This window comes from Carettochelys insculpta, chromosome 1 (assembly GCF_033958435.1).
Source record: "Carettochelys insculpta isolate YL-2023 chromosome 1, ASM3395843v1, whole genome shotgun sequence".
NCBI lineage: Eukaryota > Metazoa > Chordata > Testudines > Carettochelyidae > Carettochelys > Carettochelys insculpta.
In genome coordinates this window covers 175904614-175922251 of record NC_134137.1, presented here as the reverse complement: position 1 = coordinate 175922251, position 17638 = coordinate 175904614, and the positions used below count along the sequence as shown (strand labels likewise).

The window sequence follows — 17638 nt, the reverse complement described above, 5'->3', positions numbered from 1 at the left end:
TGAGCCCCAGCACCTAAAAGCTTGAGCCGTGGCACCAGTGTCACTTCCCCACGGAGCCCTGGCGACAGCCACTGATCGAGTCCCGCCTCCTCGACAGCTCCCGCCCGCTCCAGGCGTGTTAGCAAAACCCCCGCGCGGGAGCCAGCGCCAGGCCCGCCCCACCTGCCGCAGAGCACGCGGGCACTCCCCACCCTGCTTCGGCGCCGTGCCCGCCTCAGAGCCTGCGCGCCCGCCTCGGAGGAAGCCACCAGCCCACGGCGGCGGGCGGGGACTGGCGCAAGCCCCGCCGCGCTCAGAAGAGGGGGAAGCGGCTCTTCTGCCTCCGCCTCCTCCAAGGCGCCGGGGGGGCCGGGCCCGCGGAGCCGAGCTCCGCCCCTTCCCCGGCTGCCCGCTGAAGAGCGAGCGAAAGGCCCCGGCGCGGCGCATTCGGAGCTGGCAGCCCTGGTGAGTGAACAGCGCCCGCGCCCCTGTCTGCTTCTCTCCCTCCCGGGCGAATCGCGCTGGGTTTCGAGCGCCTCGCGGCGGCGCAGGTAGGGCGCGGGGGGACGGGACGGGAAGGGCTGGGCTGGGTCGTGTCGCGTCGCGTCGCGTCGGAGGGGCGCTTGTCTCCCGCTGCAGCGGCGGGGTCGGGTCGGCTCTCACTAGCTGCAGCCCCGGGGGGTAGCGCCGCCGGCTGGGGATCTGCCCGGGGGTGGCTACGCCCAGAGTGGCGGGAGGGAGGCAGTCGCCAGCGCGGGCAGTGACCCGACCCTGCCTGCCCCCAGGCTCCCTCGCCTGGCCCGGCTCGGCTCCTCCTCCTCCTCCTCCGCGGGGTTGGCGTGGGAACCGAGCCCGAAAGGCGATCGCTCCATTGCTGGCGAGTCAGATGACGCTAGAGGAGTACTGGAGCCCGCCGCTCTGGAGGCAGGCGGAGGGGGCAAGCGGCGTTGTTGGAAGGGCTCCTCGAGGGAGCTTCGCCCCGGACGGGCCAGTTTAGGAGAGACTCACAAGTTCTTCCGGCCAGGCGGGTCTTGCGCTCAGGAGTGAGTTCCTGGGACCCGGAGCTGGGCTGCGACCATCTCCTTAAGTGCTTCGGGTAGAAATCCTGCTCTCAGTGCAACTTGGTGCGAGCAGTAGGTTAACTATTAGCGCTCTGTTGGAAGAGAAGGAGCACCGAGAGAGAGCTGATGATTGATTGGTAAAGGAGGATTTTTTAAATTGCTGGTTGCATGATTTTTACGTCTTTGTGGGCAAAGGTGTGGGTGTGAGGTTATCTCTTTAAGGCAACATCACTACTAACGGGAATTCTGGAGCTAGGCTTGGAAATCGAGCGCTCCCTTGTTTTTTTTGTTTGTTTTTAAAGCTCATTCCAATATCAGACTGAAGGTGGGTGGTGTTTTACTTAGGAAAAAAGCAGTGGCTCTAGCCTTGAAAGACTAGCTGCCTAATGAGTTAGGTCTCAAATATTAACGATCCTATAGTTTTTGTACTGAATAGGTACAAGCTTCCTTTAGGGAAAGGTTATGGTTAAAAAGTTGATCAGCATTCAGAAGTATTAATAACTACTTGATCATGTTGAGTCTGTTCAGGTTCATCCACTCAGCCATGCATGCGTGTTGACAAAGGTGTTCTGCTAGCCCCAGTGTAGCCAACAAGAATAAGTAAATTCATGTTTTAGTGGAGAAGTGGCTAGTGAGGACCAATGAAATTTGTCATTGTGCCCTTTTAAAAATTTAACCAAAACATTTATCATCCCAGTGAAATACTCCAACTTCATCTCTCTTTTGTATCCATCCCAGCTTATTGTCTGGTATACTGGTGAACTCCGTATTACTGGTCTGGAAGCTCTTGCCTCCTTGATGGATTGCCCAGACTGGTACAAATATTCATATTGTCGTCCTTTCATTGTCATATAAATTGTATTAGAAGAATTTGATGAAAGGTCAAAATTGCTGTTAACAGAGTAGGATTTTGGCACAAGTGCTGGAGTCTGTTTCCAATGGCCTTCAAAACATAAAGATGATAAAATGTAAAAGTGATTGTGCTTGAAACAGCATGTGAGCAGATTAGCAGGGAAAAAATGTCCAGTGTAATAAACTGGAAGAAATGCCAGTTGTATCTTTGAATACAGTACTACTTGTATTGTGCACACTTGCACACAAGCCAAGAGAATGACAGGTAAAATCGTGGTCCTCTTGAAGTCCTTGGCAAGAGTATAATTGACTGGGGGGGGGGGGGGCAGGATTTTACCTGAAATCTTCATACTATTAACAGTAAAAAGATGGGCCAAAACTGAAAACCTATACAAAAACATTGCTGGATCACAAATTATAGCTATATCTAGCAGTTGAGATTCATAGCTAGAAACCATTCAAATATAAAGATAAAAAATTTAGAAACTTAAAAAAAGCTTTAGAAATTTATACTCTGAAAAGGAGCAGTAACGGGTTTAGCTGATAAGATAGTGGCAGAGAGATAGCTGTGTTAGTTTGTATTCTATCGAAACAAAACAGCAGTCATGTAGCACTTTAAAGACTAACAAACTGTATTAGATGATGAGCTTTCGTGGGACAGGTCCATTTCTTCAGATCGTAGCCTTACCAGAATAGACTCAATATATAAAGCACAGAGGTCCAAAAATTGTTTGCCTTGTCAAACAAAAATTGTCTGATTTGTCAACCTTGATAACAATGTTTGGTCCTCTGTGCTTTATATATTGAGTCTAATCTGGTATGGCTATGATCTGAAGAAGTGGGCCTGTCCCAAGAAAGCTCATCACCTAATAAATTATTTTGTTAGTCTTTAAAGTGCTACATGACTGTTTGTTTGTGTTTTAAGCAGGATAAGATGTTAATTTAAAATTGTAATATCTTCAGGGCAGAACCTAGAGACAGTTGGTTGAGTGAATTTGTAACCTGAACACTGCTAATATTACTAATCATTACCAACACATTCATAACAAAGAGGGTCTATTGTGTGTTCTCATTTCCACAGAATCACAATTAGCATTTTCCTTATTTAGGTGAAGTCTAAACTGACTATTCTTTCCAAATGCTGTTTTCTATTTTCAGTCATTGTTTTGTGTATGGAAGAATAATTGACACCCAAGACAAAGTAAAGTTTTAGGATTTTAATGTCTTGGGGGGGAAAAAAAGAGAAAAGAAGCTGGGTTTATTGGCTTATTTATTTCGTGAGAATGTGTATTATTTCAGCAAGGTGTATTTATTTTGCTCAGACCTTATTTGATTTACTTGGCGCGCGTGTGTGTGTGTGTGTAACTGGGAATAGTGATGCTGTTTTCCTGATATGGCATTCATGGACTGATACTAGTTTCTGGACACTCACTCTAATGATGGAGAATCCAGCATTCTGCTAATACAAAGTGGAAGAAAAGTGTTATGAACAGTTGTCAGTGGATTTTGATAAAGCCATTATGTTCAGAGTGTTTCTGTCCTTTATGATAAGCCTGAGGAATGCCTATAAGCCTATGTTACTGCCTTCCCTTGCTGAGTTATACACTATGAATATTTTGTCAAACACCACTTTAGAACTAGTCATAAAATCACACACTGCTTTTTGCTGATATTACAGGCTATCAACTCAACTGAAGTGGCACAAAATTAATATTATATGTTCCATTATATTACAAATCCTCTTAAAAATGTGGAATTTATAACTGTAGTAAGATATATTTTAGGCAGAAACTTGGCAGACAGTTGATTCCAAAACGTATTTTTACCAAACTTGGTTACACTTTCAGTTCTGAGTGTGCAAAAAGTAGTGTAAATCTTTGGGGAAATATTCTTTAATAAATACTGGAATCCATCTTTGGAAGAGACTGTTGCTATCCCCATAAAAGGGGAACATACATAAAATGCTTGAGAGTTAGAATATCTACCATCCAGACATAATCAGCCTTTTCAGAGATACAGTACCTTACGCGTTTCTTCTGGGCTACACAAGAAGCCTCTGTCAACAGGGATCTTCCGGCAAAACTTTTTTCGACAGATTGAGTCTACACATAAAAGCAGATTGAAAGAGCAATCTGGTCTGTGACAGAGAGCAGCCAGACTACCTGGCCCTTTCTCGACAGAATGGCTGATGAGAAGCTCTGCAAACAGGGCTGCCTGGTGGACCAGAAGCCCCCTTTGTTGACAAAAGGGCCCAGGAGCATCTACACAACTGTTTTTGTCAACAGAAAACTGTCGACAGAGGGGTTATACCTGAATGCTGAGAGGCCCAATGCTACTGGCAGATGTGCTATGTTTTGTCAACAGACTGTCAACCAAGCACATTTTACACGTAGATACTCGGCAAATCTTTCCAACGAAAGGCCAGTTTTGTTGGAAAAACTCTCTCGTAGCCATAGCCCTGATGTGTCCAAAGTACCTAACCCTGTATTGTTGTGAAATTGCATCTGCTCATAATCAATGTTTCCTATAATCTTTTCTGTCCATCTGTGGATTTTTTTTCGCTCCATGGTCAGAATAAATTTTATATGCTACTGTGCATCACCAGTAGAAACAAAACCTAACTGTGGGTGCTCTGCTAATCAGGTGGGTGCCATTTGAATCTCTCCTGGGCAACTGTACAAGTTCCCAGCTTATTGGGAGCACTACTCATAATGGATTGTTTCTAATTTTGCTTAGTCTCCAAATACTGTTTTGTTAAACTGACTTTCAAGGTAAATAACTGAAGTTTGTGTCCATCTGTCAGATGTTGCCTTTGCTTTTTTTTCAGGCTAATAGTTCACATTATAAAAATGTATGTTCAGTACTTTAATGTGTGTACTCTGGATTGTTCCAAAATTCATATTGTCCAAGATTTTAGTTCCAGAATATTTTGAGTGAACACAAAAAAGACTCTCACATCCAAACACACCTCCCTGGAAAGGAAAGTCCAAAGTAATTTTGTGTGGGTGGCTAGTAGAAATCCAGTTCAAGTCAAAATTCAGAAAGTCAAAGCATGAACAGCTTAAGGTGGTGGGACCAAAACTTGAAGATGCAATGAATACTTTGCAAGTGAATAATATCTATGGCCTTGTAAACCTAAATTCTACAGACATAGGCACTAGGAGGTCTCATCTTTGATATTAGGAGCTTGATCCACTTCTCACATACACAAACCACGTTAACTTCAATGATTTCTATGGAGTTCATCCCAATTCAAAATGTGTAAGAATCAGAGCCAGAGTTGGGGACCTAGTACTCAAGATTAGAGTTTATACATTATTGCCTTGTCAGAGGATCCCCTGAATTAAACCCTTCCATTTTCTGTTACAAGTTTATGTCTACAACAGAGCAGATAAGGTGCTTCTGATTTAATTAACGTTTACCTTCCTGAAGAACAACTTTTTCATCCTTTCTGTTTCCATTTTTCAGATGAGTGACTTCGGAATCAAAACCATGGATCAGGTAGCTCCTGTGTCTAATACCTACAGAGGAACGCTCAAGGTGAGTTTTCCAAGAAGAGCTGCTGAAAACAAGTGGCCTAATCTCTCACTCCATGCACATATTAATGAAGCAAAACAGCAGTTATGTAGCACTTTAAAGACTTACAAAATAATTTATTAGGTGATCTTTTTTGTTAGGATACAGACTAACAGGGCTACCTCTCTGTTACTGTATTAGTAAAGGGTACCCATGTGCATGGTGAGGAGAGAATAGAGTTTCCCCATGGTAAAAGGCTAATTACATTTGGGTTCTTTGTTGTTGACACTTTGTTCTGTAAGATTGGGAGCAAGTAATTATTAATGAAAGATGTTTAGCCAGCATAGGTCATATCTTTTGTCATGATTATCAAGGCAGATCAAGTGAAGGTAAATCAAACTCTAGCCTAGAAAGCAATCAAATGCCAGTGTTTCATATAAGATATCACAATCTCATTTAAAGTCAGTTTCATTTTTTTCCTCTTGCTTATGTAATTTGTTTTGCTAACCTGCCAGTAAATATTATGCTCTATGAAATGAATAGGAAGTGTTACATGAAACTTGTGAATTGACTGCTCTCGCACGTGGGATTTAAGCCTGTAACCAAACAAAATTGGAGATTGGGACAAACGTTAACCTATTTTATGTCAACCCTTCAGATTAGATTCCACCACTGCATCGCTTTTGCCAACTCTTTTGGGTTTGTTTCAGGTTTTTCACAGTTTAGTAACAAATGTGTACATAATTGCTATGAAACCAAATATGAAACCAAAACCAAACTTTTTTTCAAAATTGAGCAGGATTCATCCCATGTGGGGTTTTATTGCCTATTCAGACTGGTGTTCAAATGTTAACTAATACATTTTTACATTTCTCATACATGAGACTAGGGTACAGTATGCTTTCTACTCATTCATATACTACTGCATTTTTTCCAGTGACTCACTGTAAGGGTCATTTATTTACACAAAACACAGGAGTTTCCAGATTATGTTGAAAGAACTTGGCCTTTTCTCCAGATACAAGTGGTGAATCAGACCTATTATCTGTTAACACTTAAAGCATTTTTCTAGTAGCAACCCAGACCAGCTGGTTTTATTATTAACTATTTCACAGATAACAAGGAGCTTTACAGTATCTTTACTCTGACTTTTCTTATTACTAATGGATGGTACGTGAACAATCTTTGTTCATACTAATTTATATAACTTTAATGCTTCTGGTCAGCTCAGTGTATTTTTGGATTAGTCGTTAAAAGTGAGAATTATTTTTTCCTTCATGCCAGCCTCTTTCTTTTGTGGGCCTTATGCATTTCAGGATGTAATTCATGGCCGCTGAGCAACTTCGTATTTAAAAGAAAAAAAAGTCTCTTTACCACATGCGAGCTCCAAGGGTCTGTCTTGAGTTTCTACCATGCCAGTTTACAAAACAAAAAAAGCACAGTGCACCAAAAATAGAAAAGCTATGAATTCCTCCTGAAAGGAACTGTGGTGGAGTCAGAGAAAGACCAGATATTTAAATACACTAGTGTGCAAAAACAATTTAATAGTCAATTGATAGTAAGTCTGTATTATGCTGAGACACTAACTTATTTTCATCAGAAATCTGTACCTTGGCTTTAGCATACAAGTGGATGCCTAAACAAGTAAGAACCATGTATCATATAGTAACAAAGAGGAAGCTGTGCTAGTCTATACACTAGCAAAACAAAAAGCAGTCAAGTAGCACTTTAAAGACTAGCAAAATGTATCATACAGATATTGTTGGCTTTCCCTAGTCTCTGCTCCCTTGTGCTGCAGGTGCTATCATATGTTTCAGTGCTGTGTTCTGTAGCTTTCCAGATATTGTACCCATAGGATTGGGTTTGTGACAGGGAGGGGGGTTGATTTTGCTTCTTAATTTAATCAATGGGAATTTCTAGTGACACTCTCTGGCTACAAGCCACTTACGTGACTGACGTGTTAAGTACATGATTACTGAGCTCACTTTTGTAGAAAAAGCTTGTCGGTTTTCTGCCTGTTTACTAATAAGGGGTGCATATGGCCTGGAGATTCAGTAAGAACTTTGCAAGTACACAGCACCTTCCAAGTACAGCCCTTCAGAGTTTAAATGATAGGCTAGATTTTTTTTTTCCACTGTATCACCTCAGTTTTAAAATAGTCACATAGCTTTTTACCATATGAATAAAAAATGTCCTGCTTTTCGAGCATAGTCTCACAGAGGACTGCCTCCAGTCAATAACAGCTCATCTGGGAACTTGGTCCCCTCGTCTCTGTGGTGGCAGAAGCATCGGAGCCTATTTGGGATCATTAAACTTCCATTTCATACGGGGAGCATTGTCCTGTACTAGATAAACCACAGCTCTTTTGCATTTTTCGTGTAGCAGAGTTGCACGGTCCATGATCAGAAGTTCACATCCTCAGCTTTTGTGAACCAGTTTACTTGAATGAAGTCAGTGTAAACCAGGATAAATCATTATCTGTGGGTCTGGCCCTGCAGGACAGGAGACATAGCATTGATTCATCTGCATTATATTAACATAGTATTAGCTCATTTTGTATAATGTGTAGCTTAGTATACCACTGTTTTTATTGCGAAAAAGGGTGACCACTGGGTACACAGAATGTGCCCCATAGAAAGGTCAACACTGCTGTTGCAACCTTTAGTTTTGCATTTCTATTTTAACTATATAACCCTACCATCAACTAGTAATTTTTGTTTTATGTTCTGAACTTGTGGCTTACTCGTTTTCAGAAGATTGTGTGTGCATTGTTTCCAGATACTAACTTAACCTGTCCTCTTCATAGTTGCTGTTAGTACTCTGCTAGAGCACCACTAACACTGAACATTCTTTTCCTGAACTGTTTTGCAGCATCAAGCAGCATTTGATGCCTTTGATATGTCAACCTCATTGTTTACGGGATATTTTCCTGGATTAAATGAAGACCAAACACTTCAAGAAGTGCCAACAGGGTTAGATTCAATGTCTTATGGTAAATATTGGTTTTTGTTAGCCTCATCAGACAAACCAGGCAAAAGAGAGTGCTGGGTTAAATATAAAATATATACGGAGATATAAATGTCTTATACAACTGGAACGGACCTCAAGGGGTCATAGAGTCCAGACCCCTGCCCTCACAACAGGACGCCGTGCCTGATAGGTTTTTTTTTTTTAAATGTATTTGCCCCAGATCCCTAAATGGTCCCCGCAAGGATTAAGCTCACACCCCTGAGTTTAGCAGGCTACTGCTCAAACCACTGAGCTTTGCCACCCTACCTACAGTGTGGAACAATAAGTTTTTAATGTTAGAAACCTTTTTAAATGTTGATGGCTTTAGTGCTCCAGCCACTTCCATACATGCTCAAATTTATTTGCATGAATAGTTCCATTTGCTGGAAACCCACATAAATTATGATCTATGAATATGAGGTTCTGTCTGTAGGAGAAAGCCAGTTAAGCATATTGGAGCAGAGTTAGTCTTTGGATATGTATCTCTGCTAATATTCAGTCTTGACCCATTTTAAAAATGCATCAATTTAAGTTACAGAAATAAACATGTAAATGAAGACAGATAAAGATCATCAGTCTTTTCAAGATTAACGATCTATGTAGTACTGCTAAACTTGAGTAAACGTAGAACTCTGCAAGGTACTTGTTCCCTCTTCCCTCTCTTCAGAAACTGCATGAATAACAAGTTGGAATCTTTGTGGCAGGATTGTACTCACCAAAAGTTTTCCATTTATTTTCACCTCCAAGCTCTTTGACTGGCTTATTCCCAAGCTATGCAGATAAAATGGTGATGGGTGTTACACCTAAGCTTTTATTCAACCTTGCAGTGGGCTCCACATGTAGGCAGAGGTTCACCTGCTTGCTGACAGGGAGCTCATTGCAGGAGCAGGGCCAGAGATATCTAAATTAGCTTTGCAGATTCATGCACAGTCCTACAGCCTCACAGCTTATTAAACATGTTTGTCACAGTGACTGTGAGTGTACATCTTTAAATACCATGTTTATTAATGACAGGAGTACAGCCTAACTTTGTCAACTACAGTCTATGTGCTCATTTTCAAAGATATCCATGGAACATTGAAAGTTTGAGGAGGTTCCAAACTACAGGAAACCCAAGGAAATGTTAAACACCAGTCAGAATATCAAATCAGGGTAACTTTTTTTTAATGACAAGTAAAGCAAAAAGAATTTGACCACTTCCATCAGGCTTTATTTAAAAGTGCTCTTTACTTTCACAGGACTGCCAGTTTTCATGCCAAATCTTTCTAATTAAAAAAAGGGGGCTGGGGGCTGAATTATTCCTTTAAAAGGAGGCTGGTTGCAGTATTAACTAAGGAGAATTATCTAGATGATGGATTTGTAACATTATGGCTGCATAAAATTCAGTACCCTGATTGTCAGCCAGTTAATTTGGTATTGGAAACTAGCTTGGGACCAAAAACATTGTATTCTAACAATTGAATAATACATGAAATTGCCACAAATTCAGTTGTCCGATAGATCTGCGAGTGGGTCTAACATTCAGTCCAGTAAAGCGGTAAATGTACACATCCACAAGCCACCTCATCACTGCTACCCACCCTGTTACATTGTTCTTGTGCTCATGCAGTATCTGGAGTTAACGGATGGTCACTGTGATGTCAAATTAGAGTGGGGGGGGGAAAAGGGAGAAGCAGATGCCTTATTTTCCAATAAAAATAATTAACTCTACATAATAAAGGCATACTCCTTACTACTGAAGTCCACCAACAAAATCTTATGCTGGCATAGAAACAACTCCTATAAATAGCTTGGCATATTTGATACCATTTCATAGCTGGAAGCCTCTCTTGCTCGTTCTTTATGTAACATAGTGGACTTGCCATTATCTGTCTGGTTCATTAGCCTAAATGCTAATATGTCATTTTCCGTCCTTCTTTCTTTTAGAGTCAAACAGCTGTGAATTGCCTCTGTTAACCCCATGCAGTAAGGCAGTGATGAGTCAGGCCTTAAAAGCTACTTTCAGTGGCTTTGCAAAGGAACAATGTCGTCTGGGTATCCCGAATAGTAAGTGCTTTCTATTTATAACCTCCTTTTTAATGCAAAAACGGTGCTGATTGGTTATGTGACAACACAGAGGAGCAAGTAAGCTGAGCTCATCCAATGGATAAGAATATAGAAAGAAAAAAAATAAGCACTGATTTTAAAATTAAGACAATCGTTTGTATTTGAGCTTCAGAACTAGCTATTCTAGATAACTCTTAAACATGAGTCCTCACTTTGAATATTTTTTTTAAACTACACTTATTTTATAGGTTCTTTGAACGTAAATATCAAGAGTTGCCGCTAGACCGTATGCTCATTTATTTATTTATTTTCCCCCCTCCCCTCTTTGCAGATCCTTGGCTATGGACTGAACAGCAGGTTTGCCAGTGGCTTTTCTGGGCTACCAGAGAGTTTAGTTTGGCAAATGTGAACTTTCAGCAGTTTTTCATGAACGGCCAAGACTTGTGCAACCTAGGCAAAGAACGTTTCTTGGAGCTGGCTCCTGATTATGTAGGCGACATTCTGTGGGAGCACCTGGAACAGATGATAAAAGGTAGCTAACAATGGAGATGGAAAACAAAGCCTTCAAATGCAACTGATGTATTTTGTAGTTTGCAACCTAAAAAAACTCAAGTGAATTTAAAATCTTTAACCATTATCAAAAATGTATTTAAAACGCTTTCCAGAGAGCATAAAAGCAGTCATCACTGTCTTGTGAATTATTTCCAGACTGTGTAGTTGTTGCAGCGGAAGTCTTACACAGAGCATTCACTCTTATATGAGATTCAGCCTTACCTCATTTATAATGTGATCAAAACTCAAACAAGGTCAATTCATATTACTAATGACCTTTACCAGTGTTTTGGAGTAAGTCAACAAATGAAAGTAGGAGAGACAGGGAGTCTGGAGGGTACTTAAGTTAAGGCAAAAGAGGGATGAGGACAGATTTTTGTCTAGGGATTTCACATGCATGCAGGGATATGCCCACCCTGATCATATCCCAAGGTGAGAGCCTAAACTTCTATTGGCAAAAGGAAAAAAAATCCTCCTTTTCTTCTTCCAGTGTTACCATAAGCTGCCTTTCAACTTTCAAAGCAGTTTAACAAATGCATAAGTGTTTGTTTGGTTTTTTTTTGGGTTTATCTGGATTGTGGTAGTTCTGCATTTTTGTCTTTTCGCTGTTCTATTCCTGTGTGTAAAACTTCTCTAATGCCCATATCCTACCAACTTTTAAGTACGTAATCACCTTGACTCGAATTGAACTGTACATGTGCATGAAGTGGTGAAATGCCTGCAGGATCAGGACCTGAAATGTATTTAAATTTCATGCCCAGTGGATTTTTTTCATAATAGCAGTTACTTCCTGGGAAGTTTGATGTCAGGTGACTGACTTCATGTTACTGTCTCAAATGCCTCCAGTCACTTTGAAGTTCCCCATAATGTCCTGTCCAGATGTGTGATAAGAACTTATTCTGTTTTCAGACAGCCAAGAGAAGACACAGGACCAATATGTTGAAAACTCTCATCTTACCTCAGTCCCACACTGGGTCAACAACAACTCATTAAGTACGTATCCTGACTGGGTTGGCATTTTAAACTACTTCCTTAGCATTCTGCTGCAGGTGTTCACAAACTATAATTCTACAAGTGGTTTGAACATTAAATAATCAGACCTACTATTTTCATGGAGCAAATCCTTGGAGTCAGTGAAACCACAAGGGAAGAACGTGTCAAATTAAAAATCAAATTTCTTTGGTACATGAATGGCCAAAATCTAGTGTGTTAGTACAATACTGCCTATTACCACCACTACCAGGCTGACTCTAAAAGCAGCAATGATGAAGTCCACCAGGAGTCAGATATTTTTGGCCTTTGTGCTAGAAGAAAGGGAGATACAATATGGAATCTTGGAGAGCAGTGGCCCGCTCCTTACATATTCCACCCCCCAAGGTGCTTATGTGTGAGGTTGTATTTTCAGCACAGTCTCTCTTAATCTGGTGATCAGTTAACAAGTGAAGGATCCCACTCTGGAACACTTCCCCATGCCCCCATGAATCCTATTACAGATTGTGGGATACAGAACCTGCTTCAAAGCCTAGTGAAGGCAATGGGAGTCCTTGAACTGATATCAGTAGACTTTTTGGATAAGGCCCATAGTCAATCATTCCTACTCAGGTTTTCAGCTACAAAAAACTTTAGTCTGTTGCAATGGAAGGTTTGACTTGGTTTTGTTCTGCTCACAAGAAAGTATTACATTTTTATAACAAGAACTGTAGTGCATAACTAACCCATTACTTTACTTTTCCTCTCTCTAGGTTTTAATACAGAACAGCCCCCTTATGGTATTCAAATGCAAAGCTACCCCAAAACCCTAGCTTACCCCAAACCCAGCCTCCTGAGCGACTTATGTCAGACTTCTGCAGGACCGAATCTCCTCAGCCCAGATCAAGAATTTTCCATGTTCCCCAAAAGTCAATTAGAGACAGCCAACGTGAACTACTGCTCCATGACTCAGGACTTCACAAGAAACAACCTGAACCTACTGATAGATAACTCTGGTAATATTTACCTTCTACACTTTCAAATGATCAGTTTGGGGTTGTGCACTCTATTCTGAATATGTTTTATACATACTCCATTTATTTTCTAACAACCATTATTCAATTTCTTAGGTAAACCCAGAGATCATGAATCAAGTGACAGTGGCACAGAAAGTTATGAAAACACTGAGTCTCAACTTCAGTCCTGGAACAGCCAGTCGTCTTTAGTGGATGTACAACGTGTGCCCTCTTATGAAAGTTTTGAAGATGATTGTAACCAGTCTCTGTGTCTGAACAAACCTACTATGTCTTTCAAAGACTACATTCAAGAAAGAAGTGATCCTGTAGAGCAAGGGAAACCAGTTATACCAGCAGCAATTCTAGCAGGCTTTACAGGCAAGTGATGTCACACACTATATCGCTTGGTCTCTTGCTTCTGATTCTTTGTGTGGGTGTATGCACATGTTTAGAAAGGGAGGTTGAGAGAGAATCTCTTCCTTACCCATCATTGTTCGTTTGTTCGTGAACAACTTACTGACTAATGCTGCTACTCTTAGCATATTGCTTTGTACCCAAGAAAAACATTGTATTAAATCTTGAAATGTATTCTCTTTTTACTAGCTCCTCTCAAAAGGAGGGAAATTCAGACATAAGCGTTCACATAGCACACTTACAAAGGCAAAATGCTCTTCACTGGAAGTTTAGGACCCTAAGGTTTTATATATAGCTACCAGCAGAAAGGAATCTAGCAAGAGGGTAAAACCAAGCTCTGTTCAAATAACTATTATGAATTAAAATCGCAGACCCAGCTTATAACAATCCTTCTTCAGTAGATGCTTGTTACAGACCAGTCAGCCAAACAGCTTAACATCAAATTGGTTAGATAAATCTTAGGATTATTGTATGTCTTGCTGTATTCTTTAGTTACGGGTGTTAGTTTTAATCTCTCATCTTGGTTTTGACAGGCAGTGGACCTATACAACTGTGGCAATTCCTTCTGGAGTTACTAACAGACAAATCCTGTCAGTCGTTTATTAGCTGGACTGGAGATGGCTGGGAATTTAAACTTGCTGACCCAGATGAGGTATGCAGCCATTTGTGACTGAATGAAAGTCCAGGGCCTGCTACTATACCCTCAAGCAGTGAAAGTACCCTTCAAGGCAGGGTGCTTACAAGAAGAGGGGTCTTTGCTTCTGTAAATGCTTTTCTATGCAGTTTGGATGGATTCTGGGTAACTTTTTGAAGAGCAACAGTCAAGCACCCAGGTGTACTTGAAAGTTTAGTGTATTGTAGCTTTACTTTGCATGCTGCTTTTACATTTCACTTACATCAATGCTTGGCTGTTTAAAGAATGTAGTTGATTAAAACCACTGGGAATTGAGAGAAATGTGGCAAATGTACAGGATACAGAGGCCTTCGTAGGCCTTTGTTCAAGTGTGCATCAAATAACTGCCGTGATCATTTGGAAACTTAAAACTAGCTATTAGTAGAATAAACTTCAACCATACCATTGATGCAGGAACCCCTTTCTGCTGCAGTTAGAGGGTCTGCCCTAAGGCCTACGGAAGTCAGTAGAAAGACTCCCATTTCTTCAGTGGGCTTTGGATTTGGCCTTAAGTTACTTTACATAGTTCAGCTTTCAGTTAAAGAACTCACCTACACTACACTCTCACATCTGAGATGGTTGACAGAAGAAATCCCCATAGTCTAAAAGAGGCTAACAGCTTATTTAAACCCCTTTTGTGGCAAGGTTCCTCACTCGCCCCTCCTGTTGTCTGTTGGTGTCATGTTCATAGACCTAGATCTTATTCCTTGTAGTGAAAGGCTGGCCAGTAACTATCAGAGATTGTTCATCACAGCTTCAGCCCTTACTCACCCTAGTATCCTCCCTGATTTTATGGCAGTTGAACCATCAGAATGACTTAGTTGCTACATAAGGTAATTGAGGTAGTAAACTAGTTGCTTTAATTGGCTTGTTCTCTCTCTCTCTCTCTCCTGGGACTGAAGGTGGCACGGCGGTGGGGAAGAAGGAAAAACAAGCCAAAAATGAACTATGAAAAACTAAGCCGAGGCCTGCGATATTATTATGACAAGAACATCATCCACAAGACTTCAGGGAAACGCTATGTGTACCGATTTGTATGTGACCTTCAGAACCTGCTAGGGTACACAGCAGAGGAACTTCATGCCATGCTGGGAGTGCAGCCAGACACAGAAGATTGAGCACTGTAAGATCATGCAAAATTGGCAAAGATTGCAAGATTTTGAACTGTGACTAGGACCCAGGATGCAGTCAGTCTTTGGACTGCTCAGATTGGTGCAACAGTTAAGAAATAAGGACTATAGAGTGGTTTTGTAATCGGGGAAAGCTGAAGGAAGAAGTGGCCTTATTTCATCAGATGCAATGGCTTCAAGTATTGCTGCACTAAGTCCTTCTGGAGCAGTGTGGAGGATGGCACAGTGCCTAGCTCTAACCTGAAGACATGGAAATGGTTTATGGTTTAAATGTTTTGGCTTTTTACAGTGCCATATAATTATGGGTTGCTTTTAATACCAACGGTTGGAGAGTGACCAGTAATACATCAGAATTCTATCTCAAAACTTGCCAGCCATCTTGCTTACATCATATCCATCGTTTAAAAACAAACAAACAAAACTACTTATCCCATATGCTAAAGCAGAGAGTGAGACAAGCTTGTATTGTACATTTTTTTTTTTTCTTACTACACACAAATGCTAAAGTACAGAAACATTTTGTTTTATGTTTCAAAGCAAGGTGTAGCTGTTATAATTTTTCCTTTCAAGGAAAAGTGAGGAGAAAAATCACACCATTTCAAATCAGTTTGTATATATTTATATGCTTCTTCTTGAAGTTCTTTTAATGTTCCTATTTAACAGATATTGTATATTGTAATTTAAACTAATTTGTGTTTTGAAATAGGAAGAATGCAAACATTTTTTGTGTTTGAATAGGGCATACAACATTCTGCAGTCTGAAAAGTCTGTATAATGCCTAGTACATGATCATACTGTATGCCTCTAGTATAAAAATTGTATGGAGGGTATTGGTTGAATATTTTTTTGCCATGACTAGTTGGTAAACTGTTTTAGTTTGGCATTTTTTTACAAGAAACTAAGAGTCTGGGGTATAAAGAGCCTGTTTCTCCTTTAAATGAAAACATTAACATGGATACATGAATTTTTTCTTGCTAAATGGCATATTTTTTTCCACTTCTATGCATGTCCTTTTAAAAACAATTTATATGCTAGGGGGTTTTAATTTTTTTTTAAGTTGTCTTTTTTTTTTTTTTCTCCTCTGGATTATCCCATATGATTAAAATATGAATTCTATTTTTGGACATAATGGTGGCTCCTTTTCCGAGATCAGGAGGGATTTGTGTAGCAGCTATTTTTTACTGCCAAACAGGAAAAAAAAAAACAATTCACTGGAAAATGTAATTTTTAAGAGAGCTTTATTTTTATCTGAACTTGATGTACATTGAAATGTGTTGTATAATGTGAGGGAGGAAAAAACCAAATCTTTATTAAATCATCTTAAACAGAAAAAATGTTGTATCATTTTCACTTCCATTAATCCCTGAATATCTTGATTAGCATTTTTTTTATAGTACACTGTTTATGGAAACAGAAATGCCTTACGAAGTCAGACCTGATCTTCTTCTCAGACTTATTTCCAGTTTACAAGAGTTAAGGTTCCTCAGTGTGCAGCTCTTGTGGGAGGAGAATTGGGCAAGAAACACTTTGTGGTGATACTTAGCCCTGAACTGAACACCTCCCGTAATAATCTAAGCCCTTCCTCCAAACAGTCTTACTGGCACCCTTTCCCCACTTACTGCCTGAGAGTACAATACATGTGTCTGATTTCAAGTTACAAGAACTTAACTTCTCCAGCTGGTAGTGGAACTTATCCTTTTACAAAATTTCAACTCAAGCTGGCATTTGATAATTTTGAATTAAGGTGAAGGGTGAATTTTAAAGTACAATTGTGGGTACTTCCCCCCCTAGAATAACTCCATGTTCTTCCTAAATAGCTCAGGGTAGGTCTACTCCGCTAAGTTATTTTGAAATAACAGCCCTTATTTCAAAATAAAGCTTTGCTAGCATCTATACAATGCAACTGCTATTTTGAAATTAATTTTGAAATAGCAGTTGGCTTATATCAAAACAGCTAAACCTCATTCCACGAAGAATAGTGCCTATTTCAGTTGACAGAGGGGCTGTGTAGACAAGGAATAGAACCCATTTTGAAATAAGAATTAGTACACCCAGTGGCTCTTTCAAGATAGAGCTCTGTGTAGATGCTCGATTTCAAAATGTGTTTTGTGTGTCGCGGCGTTATTTCAAAATAAGCTATTCTGGAATTGCTTATTTTGAAATAAGGCTGCTGTATAGACATTCCCTCAGGTCTAGAAAAGCCCTCACAATCTATTCCTAAACTGCCAGCTTAATATTGAAGACACGTTTTAGACTGATAATCCAAAGATACACGACGGTCTACATCGAAGGGTCCTGTGGCACCTTATAGACTAAGAAAAGTTTTGAGCATGTATCATCTGATGAAGTGAGTCTGTGCTTATGCTCAAAACTTTTCTGTTAGTCTATAAGGTGCCACAGGACCCTTCGTTGCTGTTACAG

General features: G+C 40.4%; 1 protein-coding gene across 3 annotated transcripts; it reads left to right on the top strand.

Moving 5' to 3' along the window:
- Positions 1–334: 334 nt before the first annotated feature.
- ETS2 (ETS proto-oncogene 2, transcription factor) lies at positions 335–16551 on the top strand. Of its 3 annotated transcripts, none has more exons than XM_074996006.1 (10): positions 335–444; positions 5361–5432; positions 8280–8400; positions 10344–10463; positions 10795–10995; positions 11925–12008; positions 12758–13000; positions 13115–13382; positions 13952–14066; positions 14990–16551. In XM_074996006.1, the coding sequence occupies exons 2-10, from the start codon at positions 5361–5363 to the stop codon at positions 15203–15205; spliced, it is 1440 nt and encodes a 479-aa protein (XP_074852107.1). In that variant the 5' UTR covers positions 335–444; the 3' UTR covers positions 15206–16551. The 3 variants fall into 3 exon arrangements, with proteins under 3 accessions (XP_074852107.1, XP_074852122.1, XP_074852113.1); XM_074996021.1 differs by lacking the exon at positions 335–444 and adding an exon at positions 470–530; XM_074996012.1 differs by lacking the exon at positions 335–444 and adding an exon at positions 866–1177.
- The last annotated feature ends 1087 nt before the right edge of the window (positions 16552–17638 follow it).